Below are 20,026 nucleotides of genomic sequence, written 5' to 3' on the forward strand. Positions count from 1 at the left end.
AACCAATCAGAGACCTGGGACTACCGGAGGGCGGGGAAAGCAGTGAATATGGATGAGCAATAATGAGCAGACCCGAAAGTAGAATGAGCGGCTGCAGGAACAGTTAAAGCTGCGCCGGAGCCTCGGTAAGTGTAGCGCGCTTGCTTTATTCTTGCTTTATTTTTCCTGTATGTTTTCTTATTAGCCGAGTTTTCCGGACCCGGATCATTATCTGAAGTTCCCTGAGAATTCTGGGCCCGGCCCTCAGGTACTTTTGAACCCGCGTGGATTCAGACTTTTACAGTCTGAGTCCACCCATCACTAGTCATTGATAATTACATAGCACGGCCTGTACACGGAGCAGATGCCCCAGCGGCACTTACGGCACACTGGGAGGGGGCATCAGGATGGGGCTTCCTCCCCCATTGTTGCAGGTCCCATCCATAGCAGCTCGTAGTCTGCGCCCCGAAGATCGTCCCAAGGAGGTGCTTAGTCTGGTGGATAATCTCCGCGGAGTCCCAGAGAGCGAGAAGTCTTCATCCACCGCACAACTGTACAGCTGCAGGCTGAGCTCGAACCCGGGGTCCACATCGGAGCTGGAGAGGACACAACAGGTGGGTCACACTATGAAGGACCCCCGGATATCGGCCGTCATACGGGGAAAATCAGGAGAGCACTCACAAGACGATGGCGTTCTCAAAGCAGATGTCTGTAGCAGTGCGATCTACAAAGACCATCTCCGTGTCACACACCTCTCCCCGGATCTGCAGAGCGCAGAACACGGCACAGCGGTGCAGCTCTGCAGAGGGCGAAATGAACAGAAAAAGGCGTGCCTATGTGGAAAGTATGTCAACCCCCGGCTGTGGTGGCGGTCCCAGTATGTCACATGCGGGTTGTGGTGTGGATATCTCATGCAGGTAATAGCGGCATCTGCCCACCAATTTGCAAGCGCGCTCCGTGCCCATTTTGTAGAAAGCGCTCTCTGTGCCTGTTTTGTAGCGAGTGAGCTCCGTGCCCATTTTGTAGCGAGTGCGCTCCGTGCCAGTTTTGTAGTGAGTGCGCTCCGTGCCAGTTTTGTAGCGAGTGCGCTCCGTGCCCGTTTTGTAGCGAGTGCGCTCCGTGCCCGTTTTGTAGCGAGTGCGCTCCGTGCCCGTTTTGTAGAAAGCGCTCTCTGTGCCTGTTATGTAGCGAGTGCGCTCCGTGCCCGTTTTGTAGCGAGTGCGCTCCGTGCCCGTTTTGTAGAAAGCGCTCTCTGTGCCTGTTATGTAGCGAGTGCGCTCCGTGCCCGTTTGTAGCGAGTGCGCTCCGTGCCCGTTTTGTAGCGAGCGCGCTCCGTGCCCGTTTTGTAGCGAGCGCGCTCCGTGCCCGTTTTGTAGCGAGCGCGCTCCGTGCCCGTTTTGTAGCGAGCGCGCTCCGTGCCCGTTTTGTAGCGAGCGCGCTCCGTGCCCGTTTTGTAGCGAGCGCACTCCATGCCCGTTTTGTAGCGAGTGCACTCCGTGCCTGTTTTGTAGCGAGTGTGCTCCGTGCCTGTTTTGTAGCGAGTGTGCTCCGTGCCCGTTTTGTAGCGAGTGCACTCCGTGCCTGTTTTGTAGCGAGCACACTCCGTGCCCGTTTTGTAGCGAGTGCGCTCCGTGCCCGTTTTATAGCGAGTGTTTCAGATGTGAAGGAGGTGACCCCGGTTGGGGTCCGTGGCTTCCATGAAGAGTTCGTACTCACCGCCCTTATTCTTAAAGTATTCACTATCCTTCCACATGAGGGGGATCCGCAAATCTGAGGGAGCAAAAAGGGAGCGGATAAATGTGCAGAGCAGCAGCCTCTAGAGGCAGGAATAATGACACCCCTCACACCACAGCCCCCCACCGCAGAGCCCTCCCACACCAGAGCCCCCACCCCAGAGCCCCCCACACTAGAGCCCCCCACACCACAGAGCCCCCCCCACACTAGAGCCCCCCCACACTAGAGCCCCAACACCACAGAGCCCCCCCCACACTAGAGCCCCCCCACACTAGAGCCCCAAGACCACAGAGCCCCCCCCACACTAGAGCCCCCCCACACTAGAGCCCCAACACCACAGAGCCCCCCCCCACACTAGAGCCCCCCACACTAGAGCCCCCACACCACAGCCTCCCACCCCAGAGTCCCCACTCCAGATTCCCCCCACTCCAGAGCCCCCCACACCACAGTCCCCACACCATAGCCTCTCACCCCACATCACCCCACACCAGAGCCCCCACACCACAGTCCCCCCACCCCAGAGCCCCCCCACTAGAGCCCCCACACCACAGAGCCCCCCCACACTAGAGCCCCCACACCACAGCCTCCCACCCAGGAGCCCCCACACCACAGAGCCCCCCCACACTAGAGCCCCCACACCACAGCCTCCAACCCCAAAGCCCCCACTCCAGAGCCCCCCACACCATAGCCTCTCACCCCAGATCACCCCACACCCACAGTCCCCCACACCACAGTCCCCCACCCCAGAGCCCCCCCCACACTAGAACCCCCACACCACAGAGCCCCCCCACACTAGAGCCCCCACACCACAGCCTCCCACCCCAGAGCCCCCACACCACAGAGCCCCCCACACCACAGCCTCCCACCCCAGAGCCCCCACTCCAGAGCCCCCCACACCACAGTCCCCACACCATAGCCTCTCACCCCAGATCACCCCACACCACAGTCCCCCACCCCAGAGCCCCCCCACACTAGAGCCCCCCCACCACAGAGCCCCCCCACCCCAGAGCCCCCACACAAGCGTAATCAGCCCCATATACAGACCTGATATCGACAGCTTTCCCTTACAGGGAACACGATCGTCCACAAAACCCCCGACAGAAGGCCTGAAAAGTGCAAAACCAAAAACGTAAGGATCAAGGCGACAGCACATGTAATAACATATATACCTAAGATACTGGAGGCCCAGCCTCCACCACATAGTACTGATGAGCGGAGGTCACACAGAGCACGTCGCCCGACCTCTCACTATACATTACTGGAGGCCCGGCCTCCACCACATAGTACTGATGAGCGGAGGTCACACAGAGCACGTCGCCCGACCTCTCACTATACATTACTGGAGGTCCAGCCTCCACCATATAATACTCAACAAAGCGAGAGATGGGTGAACAATCCCAAGAACCTTTATTACATGGAAACCAGAAGGTTCATAAAACAGTCCACCACACAGAGGGTAAAATAGTCCAGTAACACGGATATCATCCAGTAACGGGATGAATACGGTATCCGGGAGATGAGAGTCACAATCCTCCAGATGCCTCTTTTCCTGGGTAATCACAATTTCTCCGTGCCTCTCCAGGGTGCTGGCTGTAGCATCAGTGTCCCACAAAGGATGACTCTCACTGCCTCCTTGTCCTCCTCGGGCTCAATACTTATAGCCAGGGGTAGGTAGGCAGGATGGATGATTTTGGAGCCCCCCCCCACACACACACACACACACAACACCTAGGGATGGAGGCACTACAGGGGGTGATTTTCAGTATTTGGAGAGCAGGGGAGTCATGAATGGACAGTCCAGAAATGTCAGCAGGGGTTCATCAAGAACCATACACACATCCAGGCTGCAGATGGTCATTATCGGACCTTCTGTAATGCGATTACACAGGATGATTCAGAATAAGAAGGCAAGACTCCTAAAATCAGTAAACATATGAACATGCACAAAATGATATCCAGCCCCCCATATTCCACCATCACACCCTCTCCCCCCTTTTTAATAAGTGAGCTTGACATGAGGTCTACACAACTCTCAGCCCACATTGCTCAGCTGTCGATATTTCCTAGTACAGTGGTAGGGGTGTCACGCTTTACACATGACGGGCGTGTTCATTCAGACCAACAGATGTCTGACACACAACAAAAACAATTCTCAACACCACAAACAAGAGGGCAACAGGAACACAATAACAACGGTGGGCCCTAATACTAGTGAAAGGGTAGATGGGACACCTCCTGTCCTCACCTGGCGCTGTAGCCTGCACTCCTAGCCAGAAACTATACAGGTTCCATAACTGTCGCCGAGCAGGAACCTAAAGACTTGAAACAACCCTTCAATAGTCCTGGCTAGTGAGTGGGAGGTAGGGTGCACTAGGCCTACCACTGCACTAATCAAACAGGAGGGTAGGTGAGACAAACAGGAGAAAAACAATCAAAATGGAGAAGATACGATTTCAGGATGAATCTACAGCAGCTCCTTCCACCAAGGCGGCTAGCATACAAATGGTTTTGTATAATCAGCAAAGATTGCTGGGAAAACTTACTACTTAAACACAAAGGGGCGTGACTACAGAGCAGCTGCAGCGGACCTGCACTGCTGGGAATCTGCTAGCACCAAAACTGACATTAACTGTTAGAGCAAACAACATTTAAATGGAGAGTCCAGATGGAGATGAGAGGCTCCAGTCCTAAAGCTGTCACTAGTCTGCAAACACAGGGAGATGGCCGTGACAGCCGTGACAGTACCCCCTATTTAAAAAGAGGCCTCAGGACTCTCAAGACTGGTAATATTGTTCACCTCAAATGTGAACAGGCCCCTCCAGTTAACCGTAGGAAGCACAACACATTTCTGGAGCAAAGACCTGTGGACAACATCATGGGTGTTAAATGTTGGGGGTAGCTAAAGCCGTACGGCCATAGGGTTAAGAATGTCAATTATCCTAAAGGGACTGATAACCCCCAAGTCTAGAGCCCCTGCCACACACTTCCACCTGGTGTTCTTAGTGTACACATAGTCATTCTTACACAGGTCTGGACCTGGACGTTTATTACTGTACACACACCTGGTAATAGGGGAAAACTGCTGACCAAACCAACAGGGGACTCTCTTACACCATTCAACAACTTACGCTCCGATACTGCACACTTAGAGGGAATGGCTACCCTCCCCCAATCACTTCTATCGGGGCTGCACTGAGGCCTAATCTTCCCCTGAGGTGGGGGTAGCGCACTCGCTCTTTTCTTACACACTTTGGCAGTTACTAGCGGACAGGGTGGCAGGTTTTTAATAAGTACCGCAGATATGGTAGCACACAAGCACGTAGTTTCATAGACACTGCCCCAACAGACAACTTCTCCTGACAGCCAGTCAATCACAGGGTTATGCCTCTAAAGCCAGGGAAGACCCAACACAATGGGAGTGGGTAGACCCTCCGGGACTTAGCAGGACAGAAGTTCACCATGAAAGGGACCTACCCGCAGGTTGATATTTGGCACAGTATGGGTGAACTCTCTCTGGCTGAGCAGAGCTTAGTCGATAGCCTGGATGGGAATGGATTTTGTCAGTGCTGTACGCGTTAGACCTCAAGTCTGAGCAAAGCAAGAATCCATCAGATTGGCTCCGCTGTCCACCAGCACAGAGATCATCTGTTTTTTCACCAATAACCACCTGTCCTGAAATGGTGAACTGGAATGTGTAGATGGAGGAAATATACCCTGAATGCAGCTGATTAAGAGACAGACTCTGGTTAAGTCTTAAAGGACAGGTCTTAATGTAATGACCCGTATCTCCACAGAAGAAGCAGGACCCAGACCCACAACAAACCGCAAGCAACTCAGTCTGAGGGGAGGCTCCCTCCAACTGCAAGGTTCGTCGGCTTGTACCAGTGGGAACTCCTCCCTGGAGAGAATAACAGAGGACAGGATCTTAGAGGGCCTCTCCCTGAGGTGTAAATCCACTCTGATAGCGAGGGCAGCCTCCAGCGTCTCCGCGGCGCCATATTGCACCAGAGTCCCTAAGCCTACCAGACAAACCCTGACAGAAATGACTCCTAAGCGCAGAGTCATTTCATTGGGTGTCAGTGGCCCACCTCCAGAACTCCAAGGAATACTCCCCCACTGGCCACACCCCCTGCTAAAGCTTTCGGAGTTTAGACTCCATGAGTGTAAAACCATCAGGTTCGCTATATACCACCGCCAAAGCCGCAAAAAATTAATCTACTGACCAAAATGCCTGGAAGATGGACAGCAGAGAGAAGGGCCAGGACTTGGAATCTCCCCGCAACAGAGAGACAACAATCCCCACTCTCTGTTCCTCACTGCCCAGAGAACGAGGGCGCAGTCTGAAGTCCAACTTTCAGGATTCGCTGAAGGTGGTAAACTTATCCCTCCCACCAGAAAACTTATCCGGTAGGGCTATCTTGGGTTCTGGTTGTGCCTGGAAGTGCATCGAGACCAGAAACCCAGTAATATGTTGTAGCTGCCACACAACCTGCGAGCGCAGATCCGTGACCTCCTGAGAGAGGGCCTCCATCAGTTGTGTGAGTGCAGATCTGTGACCGCCTGAGAGATGGCCTCCATCAGTTGTGTGAGTGCAGATCTGTGACCTTCTGAGAGAGGGCCTCCATCAGTTGTGTGAGTGCAGATTCGTGACCTCCTAAGAGAGGGCCTCCATCAGTTGTGTGAGTGCAGATCTGTGACCTCCTGAGAGATGGCCTCCATCAGTTGTGTGAGTGCAGATCTGTGACCTTCTGAGAGAGGGCCTCCATCAGTTGTGTGAGTGCAGATTCGTGACCTCCTAAGAGAGGGCCTCCATCAGTTGTGTGAGTGCAGATCTGTGACCTCCTGAGAGATGGCCTCCATCAGTTGTGTGAGTGCAGATTCGTGACCTCCTAAGAGAGGGCCTCCATCAGTTGTGTGAGTGCAGATCTGTGACCTCCTGAGAGAGGGCCTCCATCAGTTGTGTGAGTGCAGATTCGTGACCTCCTAAGAGAGGGCCTCCATCAGTTGTGTGAGTGCAGATCTGTGACCTCCTGAGAGATGACCTCCATCAGTTGTGTGAGTGCAGATCCGTGACCTCCTGAGAGATGGCCTCCATCAGTTGTGTGAGTGCAGATTCGTGACCTCCTGAGAGATGGCCTCCATCAGTTGTGTGAGTGCAGATCTGTGACCTTCTGAGAGAGGGCCTCCATCAGTTGTGTGAGTGCAGATTCGTGACCTCCTAAGAGAGGGCCTCCATCAGTTGTGTGAGTGCAGATCTGTGACCTCCTGAGAGATGACCTCCATCAGTTGTGTGAGTGCAGATCCGTGACCTCCTGAGAGAGGGCCTCCATCAGTTGTGTGAGTGCAGATTCGTGACCTCCTGAGAGATGGCCTCCATCAGTTGTGTGAGTGCAGATTCGTGACCTCCTGAGAGATGGCCTCCATCAGTTGTGTGAGTGCAGATCTGTGACCTTCTGAGAGAGGGCCTCCATCAGTTGTGTGAGTGCAGATCCGTGACCTCCTAAGAGATGGCCTCCATCAGTTGTGTGAGTGCAGATTCGTGACCTCCTGAGAGATGGCCTCCATCAGTTGTGTGAGTGCAGATCTGTGACCTCCTGAGAGATGGCCTCCATCAGTTGTGTGAGTGCAGATCCGTGACCTCCTGAGAGAGGGCCTCCATCAGTGGTGTAAGCGCAGCAGCCTTAGCCATAGTCACACAGGAAAAAATGTAAGCCCGATTATATTGTCACGCTTTACAGACCAACAGATGTCTGAAGCACAACGACAACACACCTCAACAACACCACAAACAAAGGGTACACAGGGAAAACAATAACAATGGTGGGCCCTGGCACAGGTGAGAGGGTAGATGGACACCTCCTGTCTTACCTGGCACTGTACCCTACACTCCTAGCCAGACCCTATACAGATTCCTCAACTGTCGCCAAGCAGGAATACCTGAAGCCCTGAATAATCTATACTATAGTCCTGGCTAGGGAGTGGGAAGGTAAGGTACATTTGACCCACCGCTGCACTAATAGAACAGGAGGATAGATGAGACAAACAGGAAAATTGACATCCAAAATGAAGAATATATATCTCAGAATGAATCCACAGCAGCTCCTTCTACCAAGGCGACCATCATACAAACGGTTTTGTATAATCAGCAAAGATTGCTGGGAAACTTGGCTACTTAAAGACAAAGGGGCGTGGCTACAGAGCAGCTGCAGCTGACCTGCACTGCTTGTAACCTGCTAGCAGCAAAACTGACATTAACTGTTTCTGCACCAAGAGAAACAAAACGCTTAAATGTAGAGTCCCATTTGGAGATGAGAGGCCCCAGTTCTAAAGCTGTCACTAGTCTCCAAACACACGGAGACGACCATGACAAGTGGTAGGTCGGCCTGAGGGAGTCCATGGTTTTTCATGCCGGGACAGTTCATCAACGTTCTGGTGTTGGCTTCCCTGCTTGTACTGGATGGAGAAGCTGTAGGGTTGTAAGGATAAGTTCCACCGCAGTAATCGTCCATTGTCCCCTGACACGCGGTTCAGCCATGTGAGGGGGTTGTGGTCTGTCACGATTGTAAAGTCTCTGCCATACAAGTAAGGTTGCAGTTTTTTCAGTGCCCATACAATGGCAAGACACTCCTTTTCAATGGTGGCATAGGCAACCTCCCGATCCAGTAGTTTCCGACTGACAAAAGCAACAGGGTGTTCCTCCCCGGCGGCGCTCACCTGCCTAAGAACTGCCCCAATCCTGTATGTGGACGCATCGGTCTGCACGAGGAACCTGTGCTTATAGTCCAGGGCGGCCAAGACAGGAGCAGTGATGAGGGCAGGCTTTAATGCTGAAAAGGCATCCTCGCATGACGTCGTCCACGTCACATTCCTAGACATGTTCTTGCAGGTCAGGTCGGTTAGGCGCTTGCCCAAGGTGCGGTATTTTGAAACTAATTTTCTATAGTAACCAGCAGTTCCCAAAAAACAAGTACCTGCTTCTTAGTCTGGAGTCCACACCAGTTACTAATGGCTTCCACCTTAGCAGGCTCAGGCCATAAGGTTCCTCCCCCTACTTTATGCCCGAGGTACTTCACCTCATCCATCCCCAACTGACATTTACCAGGGCGAATGGTCAGTCCTGCAGTCCGGATACAGTCCAGCACTATGACCAAGTGTTCAAGATGGTCCTCCCAGGTTGTGCTGAAAATAGCAATGTCATCTACATAAGCACAGGCAAAGTCCTGACATCGTTCCAACCATCCTTCTTGGGGACCAAAACGATAAGAGACGCCCAGGGGCTGTGAGATGGCTGAATAACCACCAGCTGTTTCATCTCCTCAAGTTTTTTCTTTATCATGTCTTGAACAGGATCTGGATGGGGCATTGTCCGGAGGTTTCCGCATGGTGGCTGGTCAGAGTAGTCCGCCCTGCCTTTGAGGAGAAAGTGGAAGCCCTTGTAATAATGGTGTGATATTGTGGGTTGTGTATCATTTTGTGAAGGTTCGTATTTTAGGAGCCTGGCTCCATTCATTTTGTGTATTCCGTGTCTTGTCTGCAGGTTAATTAGTTCAGCTCAGTTACCATTTGCTTTCCTTATGTGTACATTGTCCTGTTTGCAGGTTAATACCCCCCTGCAGTGCTTCTGTCCCTAGGTGTGGGGGAGAGCGGCCTGGAATCCACCCAAATTCTCTGCTTTACTGGGGGATTATTCAGTCTGTCTGAGAAGGAGAAGAGATAAGCAGGAAGATTCATCCTCTGCGGGAGAAGGTACGGCTCCCCAGAGAGACCTGGACATTTTTCGCTTACTGGACTGTATCTGTGTTCTTGGACTATTTTACCCTCTGTGTGGTGGATTAGTTTATGGACCTCCTGGATTGTATGGGATAAAGGATCTTTGGATTGTTCACTCATCTCTTGCTCTGTTAACTGTGTGATACCAGAGAAGGACCCCGTAATACCTCGGTACGGAGAAAATATTGTCCTTTTGTATATCAAATGGGAGGCCAGGGGCACGTGTTCCAGGGAGCCTCCCGCTTGGGCGACCTGAAGATGATCAGGGAATACTCGTCCTCTGAGTTATCACTAGGGGGTAGTAGACAGCCAGAACAGGCAGAGATCGGTCATGATAATCTTTCAGCATATTGGTGTAGACGGTCTTCTATCTTAGCACTACTTAGTGCAACTGTCTCTTTTTTGTTACTAGGTTTCATGTTCAGTCTGCACCTGTTCACATTAGAAAGTTAGGATGTGTCATCAGTCTTTTTCTCAGATTACACAGTCTTCTATAGTCGACCAGAAGGGTCCAGGGCAATGATGTAGTTAGTGTCATTAATTTTCATGACAACCTGATAAGGGCCTTCCCACGTTGCTGGAAGCTTGTTGGCAGGGGAAGCAATAATCATGAGCACCTGTTGTCTTTCCATCAAGTCCTGGGTCCTAGCTTTACGGTCATACCAGGTCTTTTGTCTGGCCTGGGCAAGGGAAGGACAGGCTCTTCGGTGTCTGAGATCTTCCTCCAGAAGTTCCTTCAGAAGAGTGAGAGGCCCATGGACCTTCCGACCAAACAGTAGTTTGAAGGGCGAGAACCCTGTGGACTCCCAGGGAACCTCTCGATTTTCGAAGAGGAGATGTGGCCGGTATTTTTTCCAGTCCTTTTTAATGTCAGTAAAAGCCCGCAGCATATTTCTAAGGGTTCCATTAAAGCGCTCACATAGTCCGTTGGTCTGTGGGTGGTATGGAGTAGTGCGAATGGCTTGAACTCCACATGTATGCCAGGGGGACTGGACCAGGTCTGACATAAACTGGGTCCCTTAATCTGATAATATTTCATTGGGGAACCCTACCTGGGTAAAGATGGTAACAAGAGCTTCGGCTACATTTACGGCTGTAATATTGGACAGGGCCACGGCTTCAGGATACCGAGTGGCATAGTCCACCACTGTCAGGATGTATTTTTTCCCTGATCGGCTGGGATGGGCCAGAGGTCTTATGATGTCCACAGCTACATGTTAAAATTGTTCTTCAATTATGGGTAGGGGTTGCAGAGGTACCTTGTATCGGACTCCGGGATGCCACATTCACTGGCAGACATTGCAGGTGCGGCAATATTGGATTAATGACTGCAAGATGCCAGGCCAATAAAAACTTTGGGTGAGTCTGTTTTCAGTCCCTTTCCACTCTTGATGCTCAGCCAAAGGGATGTCATGGGCCAGTTGTAGTAGCTGTGCCCTGTACTTCTGGGGAACAATGAGTTGCCTGGTGGCCGTGTCAGGGATGTCGTTGCCACTGGCCTTCGTGACACGATAATACAATCCCTGTTCTCTTGTGAAGCAGTCTCCATTATCTCCCACATGCCCAGTCTCTGCCCTTAACTTAAGGGCTGCCAAGGTACTGTCACCTTGTGTTTCCCTTCTAAACTCCTTCTATCCCGAGGCTCTCCCAATGTAGTAGCAGGGGACGGATGACTTACTGACTCTGATGGGAGTTGTGGTAGTTGCTCCCCGGTGAAGTCCTGGTGTCGTGGTGCTTGTATGGCTTGTAGTTGGGTGGCGGCTCCCACAAATTGGCACTGTAACTCTCCAATGTCGTTTCTCAGGAGGATATCGGCAATCAGTCCTACCATAACTCCAATCCAGCACAACGTTTCCCCATAACCATAATCCAAATGCACAGAAGCTCGTGGTATATATTTGCGAGTCCCTGCCACCAGGATAATGGGGATTCCAGGGCCCTGGTGAATTGCCTCGGGTCGAACTACACGAGGGTCAGCGATAGTCAGGAAGGCCCCTGTGTCTCTAAATCCTGACACTTTGTATCCATTGATTAAGACATCCTGCAGGTGGCGTTGCCGTTGCTCAGAGTAACTTGTGGACAAAGACCGGTGGCCGTACACTCCAGAAGGGGCATCTATGGTGCAGGGATTGGCGGTCCACTCCAGTAGGGGGGTCTTCAGGCGGAATGGAGTGCACAAAATGAACCGGCCGAGATAGAGGTGTGTGGGGCTCCCTCCGAGTCTCCTTGAGGGACACTTGGATTGCAGGTGCCCATGTTAAACGCTCCCATAACATCTCCTCTCTGTGATTCCCACAGGGCATGGTCAGAACTGTTGGGGCCCAGGATTGGTAGCTGTGATTGTCATCGGGCTGTGGCTGGTTGGAGGGGCAGATATAACTGGAGAGGGCCGGGGAGCAGGAGCAGGCTGTGTCTTATTGTCCAGAAGCCCCCTCCATTGCGGTCGGATAGTAAGGTCCTCATCAGCCAGTGCTGCAGCTCTATACAAGGTGCACGGCGTGCGCTCTCTGACCCATTCCCGTATTTCTGAGGGACACTTGGAAAGAAATTGTTCTATAAGAAATACCTGTATAACGTCTCCACAGTGAAGACGTCTTCCGCTTCCAGCCATCTCCGACATGCCTGGGACATCTTATGGGCACACATCCTAAACGATCCCCCCGGGGTGCATGGGAGGTCTCGGAACTGTGCCCTATGTGAGTCTGCGGTGATGGTAATCCAGGATAGTCCGCTTTACAATGTTGTAATCCCGGTTCTGCTGTGAGGCAATGGTGTGATAAGCCTCTGCCAGGCTCCGTTTAGCATACCTCCCAACTTTTAAAGAAGGAAAAGAGGGACAAAGTTTGCGGCGCGCGTAGCGCGCCGCGGCAAATTTTTAGGCCACGCCCCCTAACCACACCCATTTCACAGTCACGCCCATATCCACTCCCCATCCACACCCATTCAGCACAAACACGCAGGCAGCCGGCGGGCCTCCAACACGGACACGCAGGCAGCCGGCGGGCCTCCAGCACGGACACGCAGGCAGCCGGCGGGCCTCCAGCACGGACACGCAGGCAGCCGGCGGGCCTCCAGCACGGACACGCAGGCAGCCGGCGGGCCTCCAGCACGGACACGCAGGCAGCCACAGTGAGGCGGCCGGTCGCCTTCACAGACAGGCGGCCGGCCGCCTTCACAGACAGGCGGCGGGCCGCCCGCACAGAGAGGCGGCCAGCCGCCCGCAGAGAGAGGCGGCCGGCCGCCCGCACAATGAGGCGGCGGGCCGCCCGCACAGACAGGCGGCGGGGGGCGCCCGCACAGACAGGCGGCAGGGGGGCGCCCGCACAGACAGGCGGCAGGGGGGCGCCCGCACAGACAGGCGGCAGGGGGGCGCCCGCACAGACAGGCGGCAGGGGGGCGCCCGCACAGACAGGCGGCAGGGGGGCGCCCGCACAGACAGGCGGCAGGGGGGCGCCCGCACAGACAGGCGGCAGGGGGGCGCCCGCACAGACAGGCGGCAGGGGGGGCGCCCGCACAGACAGGCGGCAGGGGGGCGCCCGCACAGACAGGCGGCAGGGGGGCGCCCGCACAGACAGGCGGCAGGGGGGCGCCCGCACAGACAGGCGGCGGGGGGCGCCCGCACAGACAGGCGGCGGGGGGCGCCCGCACAGACAGGTGGCGGGCCGACCGCACAGACAGGCGGCCGGCCGACCGCACAGACAGGCTCCGGCCGGGGGTGAGGGGGGAGGGAGGGAAATCAGCGCTGGGGAGATTCGTTTACTGTACCAGCAGCAGCACAGGCAGCGCTCCTCTCTATGCCACGTCTACTAGGATGGTAGGAGGGAAAAGCAGGGAGGCGGAGAGAGAGTGGGTGGGCGGAGCCCGGGAGCCGGCCGTCCCGCCCGTGGCAACGGGACAAACAACGTAAAGCGTGAAAGTCCCGCTGTATCCGGGACGGTTGGGAGGTATGCAGCATGTTAGAATGTGTACATAAGATCCCGCTGGTGGTGGCCGCAGCTTATAGGCCCCAAATCTGGCGACAGGTTCCCTTTAAAGTGAACCTGTCAGGTGCAATATGCACTCAGAGCCAGGAGCAGTTCTGGGTGTATATTGCTAATCCCTGCCTAACCGTCCCTGTATACACTAGCATAGATAAAGAGATCAAGAACAAATATTTTTAAAGATCTTATATCTTATGCTAATGAGCGCGGGGACTAGTCACAAGGGCGTTACTTCACTTGGCTAGTCGGCTCGCATAGCATGTTAGCATGTTATTACGCCCCTGTGTGAGTACTAACACGCTATATGAGCCGACTAGCCAAGTGAAGTAACGCCCTTGGGACTAGTCCCCGCGCTAATTAGCATAAGATATAAGCTCTTTAAAAATACTTTTTCTATAGATGCCTTTATCTATGCTAGTGTATACAGGGACAGTTAGGGAGGGATTAGCAATATACACCCAGAACTGCTCCTGGCTCTGAGTGCAGATTGCACCTGATAGGTTCCCTTTAAAGGGAAACTGTCACCAGAAATTTAGCAAAAAAAATAAAAGATTCCCCTCTGCAGCTCCTGGGATGAATTCTGGAAAGGTTCCTGTTGCTATTGTGCCCCCTTTGAGACCTAAAATAATACTTTATGAAGTCTTACCTTTTTGTATGCAAATCTGTTTTTATGGTCACGGGGGCGGGCTGCCTGGCGTCCGTTATTCCCCCTCCTGACGTTGTACGCCGTCCCCCATTGCTCATTTCCATACATGAGGACGCCTTCCTCATGTAACTGTCCTCCTGAAGTTTTGTGCATGCCCAGTGCCACTCTCGCGGGAGTGAGCACTGTGCAAAGTGTGAACGCTTTTGAGGTGATTGCGCAGGCGCGAGATTATGGGCGGCGCTGTGATTGTCATCAGCAGCGTCATCCAAGTACCCACCCATAATCTCGTGCCCACGCTTCTCACTCTGCCTCCACCGTTATGCGCAAGCACTGTCCATATGAACCATGTTACCTATTACCGTGGGCGCGAGATTATGGGCGGCGCTGTGATTGTCATCAGCAAAGTCATCCAAGTACCCGCCCATAATCTCGTGCCCGCGCTTCTCACTCTGCCTCCACCGTTATGCGCAAGCACTGGCCATATGAACCACGTTACCTATTACCGTGGGCGCGAGATTATGGGCGGCGCTGTGATTGTCATCAGCAAAGTCATCCAAGTACCCGCCCATAATCTCGTGCCCGCGCTTCTCACTCTGCCTCCACCGTTATGCGCAAGCACTGTCCATATGAACCATGTTACCTATTACCGTGGGCGCGAGATTATGGGCGGCGCTGTGATTGTCATCAGCAGCGTCATCCAAGTACCCGCCCATAATCTCGTGCCCGCGCTTCTCACTCTGCCTCCACCGTTATGCGCAAGCACTGTCCATATGAACCATGTTACCTATTACCGTGGGCGCGAGATTATGGGCGGCGCTGTGATTGTCATCAGCAAAGTCATCCAAGTACCTGCCCATAATCTCGTGCAAGCAGTAATAGGTAACATGGTTCATATGGCCAGCACTTGCGCATAACGGTGGAGTCAGAGGGAAAAGTGCGGGCACGAGATTATGGGCGGGTACTTGGTTAACGCTGCTGATGACAATCACAGCGCCGCCCATAATCTCGTGCCTGCGCAATCACCTGAAAAAGCGTTCACATGCGCAAAACTTCGGGAGGACAGTTACATGAGGAAGGCGTCCTTGTGTATGTAAATGAGCAATGGGGGACTGCGTAAAGCGGCAGGAGGGGGAATAACGGACGCCAGACAGCCCGCCCCCGTGACCATAAAAACACATTTGCATACAAAAAGGTAAGACTTCATAAAGTATATTTTTGTAGGTCTCAAAGGGGGCACAATAACAACAGGAACCTTTCTAGAAGCAGCCCAGGAGCTGCAGAGGGGAATCTTTTATTTTTATTGTGAAATTTCTGCTGATATGTTCCCTTTAACTGGTAGGGGAGCCAGGATAAAGCAGAGCTGAAGCTGTTGGGAAGCTAGGACCCAGCAGCTCTGCTCCACAGGCAGGAGACCACTGATCGGTAATAGAAGCCTGCAGATGTCACTCTGCATAGGTTATTGTCACTGCTATCTGCAGGAGAGAGAAGTGCTGATTGCACGGTCTCCTCAGCTTCCTGACTCCCCGCGTGTCTGCAGCAGTGAGAAGCCGCACACGGGGAATCAGAGAACAGCTGCAGACAAACGCAGGCTCCGGGACTGGGGGGGGTCGGCTCTGGTGCAGGGGGGGGGGGGGCTCTGCTGCAGGGGGGGGGTCGCTCTGCTGCAGGGGGGTCGCTCTGCTGCAGGGGGTGATTCATACCTCAGCAGCAGTCACAGGAGTAGGTGCGCGCTCGGCTCTGTAATGAATAGTAGAAGGGAGAAACAGCGAGGCGGGGCTACAGTGGGTGGGTGGAGCCGGGATAAACAGCCTCACGGGCGGGACCCGGGATCAAAGGCTCAGAAGAGGGACTGTCCCGCTGTATCCGGGACGGTTGGGAGGTATGCGTTTAGGAGTCCCACTTACAAACGCCTCCAGCCAGAGTGGGGCACCTCCATCACCGCACACTGCTGCTCAAAGTCCTTGAAGAACCCCTCCATATCTCCGGAAGCCTCATCAAATGGCTTGAAGTCTGCCCGGGTGATCCGTACAGGCTCCCGGATCGCTGGGTTTACACTCCAGGTCACATTACTCCCTCTGCCGGACTCCATTGCTTCTTGTCTTCTCTGTGCTCGGCGAGCAGCCTCCTCCTTATATTCCTGAGATACACCGGGGCTAAGAGCTGCCATCTCTTCTTCATACCAACCACTGGCTTTTTGAGGCAGGGATCCCGTCCCCAGTGCTTGTCCGTCAGACATCTGGAGGAGGTCGACTGGCTCGCACCCACCAGTAGATCAATTAAGGCCTCTATAGTCAGTCCCTGGTAGTTCAGGCCCAGATCTCTGGCTCTCCCCGGGACAGTGGATACGGGCAAGTTTCTGAACCCACTCTGTGGGTGGATCTCCATTGGGCTGTGCTCTGTTGATCCCACCGCTGCCACAAGTTGTCACAGGGTCCTTCTCTGGTATCAACAAAGCAGGAGTGAACAGTCCCAAGAACCTTTATTACTTGCAATCCAGAATGTCCATAAAATAATCCACCACACAGAAGGTAAAATAGTCCAGGAGCACGGGTATAGTCCAGTAACTGGATAAATGCCTCAGAGATGAGAGTCACAATCCTCCAGATGTCTTCTTTCCAGGGTAATTAAGGTTTCTCCAAGTCTCTCTGGGGTGCTGGCCGTAGCATCAGCGTCCCACAAAGGATGAATCTCTTACTGCCTCTTTGTCCTCCTTGTGGTCAATCTTTATATCCAAGGTCAGGCAGACAGACCTATGGATGGAGGCCCTACAGGGTGTGATGCTCAGTATTTGGAGAGCAGAGGAGTCATGAATAGACAGTCTGGAAATGTCAGCAGGGGGTCATCAAGAACCACAGACACATCCAGGCTGCAGATGGTGACTGAGCGAAATTGATGAAGACTGTACACAGAATAATAAGGAGCAACAAGACAACACTCCTAAAATTAGTAACAATATGAACATACACAAAAGGATACCCACCCCACCATTTCACCCCATCACGACACTGATGAGCGGAGGTCACACCCCCAGCCTCTCATTATACATTACCGGAGGCCCGGCTTCCACCATATAATACGGAGGAGCGGAGGTCACACAGAGCACACCCCCAGCCTCTCACTATACATTACCGGAGGCCCGGCTTCCACCATATAATACGGAGGAGCGGAGGTCACACAGAGCACGCCCCCAGTCTCTCACTATACATTACTGGAGGCCCGGCCTCCACCATATAATACTGAGTAGTAAAGGTCACACAGAGCAGTTCCTCGGCCCCCCCTCCAGTACCTGCGTGCGCTGTGCTGTAGGACCTGCGCCTCCTTGCGGTGCTGCAGCTCGGACAGGTAGGTCATGATGCGGCTGTTACAGACCAGCAGACTCTTGGCTGCCTCCAGTGCTTGCTCTTTCTGAGTACAGGCTCCCAGAAGCTTCACCGCTCCCTCGCGGATCCGGACCTCGTGGTCTATGCGTTTCTGGATGTCTGTGTCCTGTAAGAAAGCTGAGTGAGTGTCAGAAGTGCCACAGACCAGCGCCCCCCAGGCCACAGATCCATGACTGGCACCTGTGGTCAAAGACCTGTGCCCTTCCCCAGCCACAGACCAGTGTCTGTCTACAGCCTGCGCCCCAGTGTCCGTGTACGGCCAGCGCCCCAGTGTCCGTCTACGGCCAGCGCCCCAGTGTCCGTCTACGGCCAGCGCCCCAGTGTCCGTCTACGGCCAGCGCCCCAGTGTCCGTCTACGGCCAGCGCCCCAGTGTCCGTCTACGGCCAGCGCCCCAGTGTCCGTCTACGGCCAGCGCCCCAGTGTCCGTCTACGGCCAGCGCCCCAGTGTGCGTCTATGGCCAGCGCCCCAGTGTGCGTCTACGGCCAGCGCCCCAGTGTGCGTCTACGGCCTGCTCCCCAGTGTGCGTCTACGGCCTGCTCCCCAGTGTGCGTCTACGGCCTGCTCCCCAGTGTCCGTCTACGGCCTGCTCCCCAGTGTGCGTCTACGGCCAGCGCCCCAGTGTGCGTCTACGGCCAGCGCCCCAGTGTCCGTCTACGGCCAGCGCCCCAGTGTCCGTCTACGGCCAGCGCCCCAGTGTGCGTCTACGGCCAGCGCCCCAGTGTGCGTCTACGGCCAGCGCCCCAGTGTGCGTCTACGGCCTGCTCCCCAGTGTCCGTCTACGGCCTGCTCCCCAGTGTCCGTCTACGGCCAGCGCGCCAGTGTCCGTCTACGGCCAGCGCCCCAGTGTCCGTCTACGGCCAGCGCCCCAGTGTCCGTCTACGGCCAGCGACCCAGTGTGCGTCTACGGCCTGCTCCCCAGTGTCCGTCTACGGCCTGCGCCCCAGTTTCAGTCTATGGCCTTGCCCCTCATGTCCTTCTGCAGCTTAGAAAGTGGTCGGCATTAGAAATGGAGGAGGGGGTACATGCAGAGTGGTTGGTGTCAGACAGGGAGGAGGGGGCACTATGAAGACAGGGATGAGGGTGTAAGTTGTCATCATCAGAGAGGGAGGAAGGGGCGTATCCTGCAATGGAGGAGGGGGCTCAGGCTGTAAGTGGTCAGAGAAGGAGGGGCTCAGGCTGTAAGTGGTCAGAGATAGAGGAGGGGCTCAGGCCGTAAGTGGTCAGAGATGGAGGAGGGGGCTCAGGCTGTAAGTGGTCAGAGATAGAGGAGGGGCTCAGGCTGTAAGTGGTCAGAGAAGGAGGGGCTCAGGCTGTAAGTGGTCAAAGATGGAGGAGGGAGCTCAGGCTGTAAGTGGTCAGAGATGGAGGAGGGAGCTCAGGCTGTAAGTGGTCAGAGATGGAGGAGGGGGCTCAGGCTGTAAGTGGTCAGAGATGGAGGAGGGGGCTCAGGCTGTAAGTGGTCAAAGATGGAGGAGGGGGCTCAGGCTGTAAGTGGTCAGAGATGGAGGAGGGGGCTCAGGCTGTAAGTGGTCAGAGATGGAGGAGGGGGCTCAGGCTGTAAGTGGTCAGAGAAGGAGGGGCTCAGGCTGTAAGTGGTCAAAGATGGAGGAGGGGGCTCAGGCTGTAAGTGGTCAGAGATGGAGGAGGGAGCTCAGGCTGTAAGTGGTCAGAGATAGAGGAGGGGCTCAGGCCGTAAGTGGTCAAAGATGGAGGAGGGGGCTCAGGCTGTAAGTGGTCAGAGATGGAGAAGGGAGCTCAGGCTGTAAGTGGTCACTATCAGAGATGGAGGAGGGAGCTCAGGCTGTAAGTGGTCAGAGAAGGAGGGGCTCAGGCTGTAAGTGGTCAGAGATAGAGGAGGGGCTCAGGCCGTAAGTGGTCAAAGATGGAGGAGGGGGCTCAGGCTGTAAGTGGTCAGAGATGGAGGAGGGGGCTCAGGCTGTAAGTGGTCAGAGATGGAGGAGGGGGCTCAGGCTGTAAGTGGTCAGAGAAGGAGGGGCTCAGGCTGTAAGTGGTCAAAGATGGAGGAGGGGGCTCAGGCTGTAAGTGGTCAGAGATGGAGGAGGGAGCTCAGGCTGTAAGTGGTCAGAGATAGAGGAGGGGCTCAGGCCATAAGTGGTCAAAGATGGAGGAGGGGGCTCAGGCTGTAAGTGGTCAGAGATGGAGGAGGGAGCTCAGGCTGTAAGTGGTCACTATCAGAGATGGAGGAGGGAGCTCAGGCTGTAAGTGGTCAGAGAAGGAGGGGCTCAGGCTGTAAGTGGTCAGAGATAGAGGAGGGGCTCAGGCCGTAAGTGGTCAAAGATGGAGGAGGGGGCTGAGGCTGTAAGTGGTCAGAGATAGAGGAGGGGCTCAGGCCATAAGTGGTCAAAGATGGAGGAGGGGGCTCAGGCCATAAGTGGTCAAAGATGGAGGAGGGGGCTCAGGCTGTAAGTGGTCACTATCAGAGATGGAGGCGGGAGCTCAGGCTGTAAGTGGTCAGAGAAGGAGGGGCTCAGGCTGTAAGTGGTCAGAGATAGAGGAGGGGCTCAGGCCGTAAGT

At 54.5% G+C, this 20,026-nt stretch overlaps 1 protein-coding gene across 5 annotated transcripts in view; it reads right to left on the reverse strand.

The window, feature by feature from the left end:
- Positions 1–20,026, reverse strand: part of RTKN (rhotekin) — a 194,207-nt gene that overhangs the window by 121,384 nt on the left and 52,797 nt on the right. For all 5 annotated transcript variants that reach the window (XM_075345581.1, XM_075345571.1, XM_075345561.1 and 2 more), the window contains 5 exons: positions 17,396–17,595; positions 2,758–2,819; positions 1,696–1,749; positions 661–778; positions 363–575 (listed from right to left, as the gene is read on the reverse strand). In XM_075345581.1, coding sequence (XP_075201696.1) covers positions 363–575; positions 661–778; positions 1,696–1,749; positions 2,758–2,819; positions 17,396–17,595 — 647 coding nt within the window. The remainder of the gene's footprint in view (positions 1–362; positions 576–660; positions 779–1,695; positions 1,750–2,757; positions 2,820–17,395; positions 17,596–20,026) is intronic.

Source organism: Anomaloglossus baeobatrachus, chromosome 1 (assembly GCF_048569485.1).
Source record: "Anomaloglossus baeobatrachus isolate aAnoBae1 chromosome 1, aAnoBae1.hap1, whole genome shotgun sequence".
Classification (NCBI taxonomy): domain Eukaryota; kingdom Metazoa; phylum Chordata; class Amphibia; order Anura; family Aromobatidae; genus Anomaloglossus; species Anomaloglossus baeobatrachus.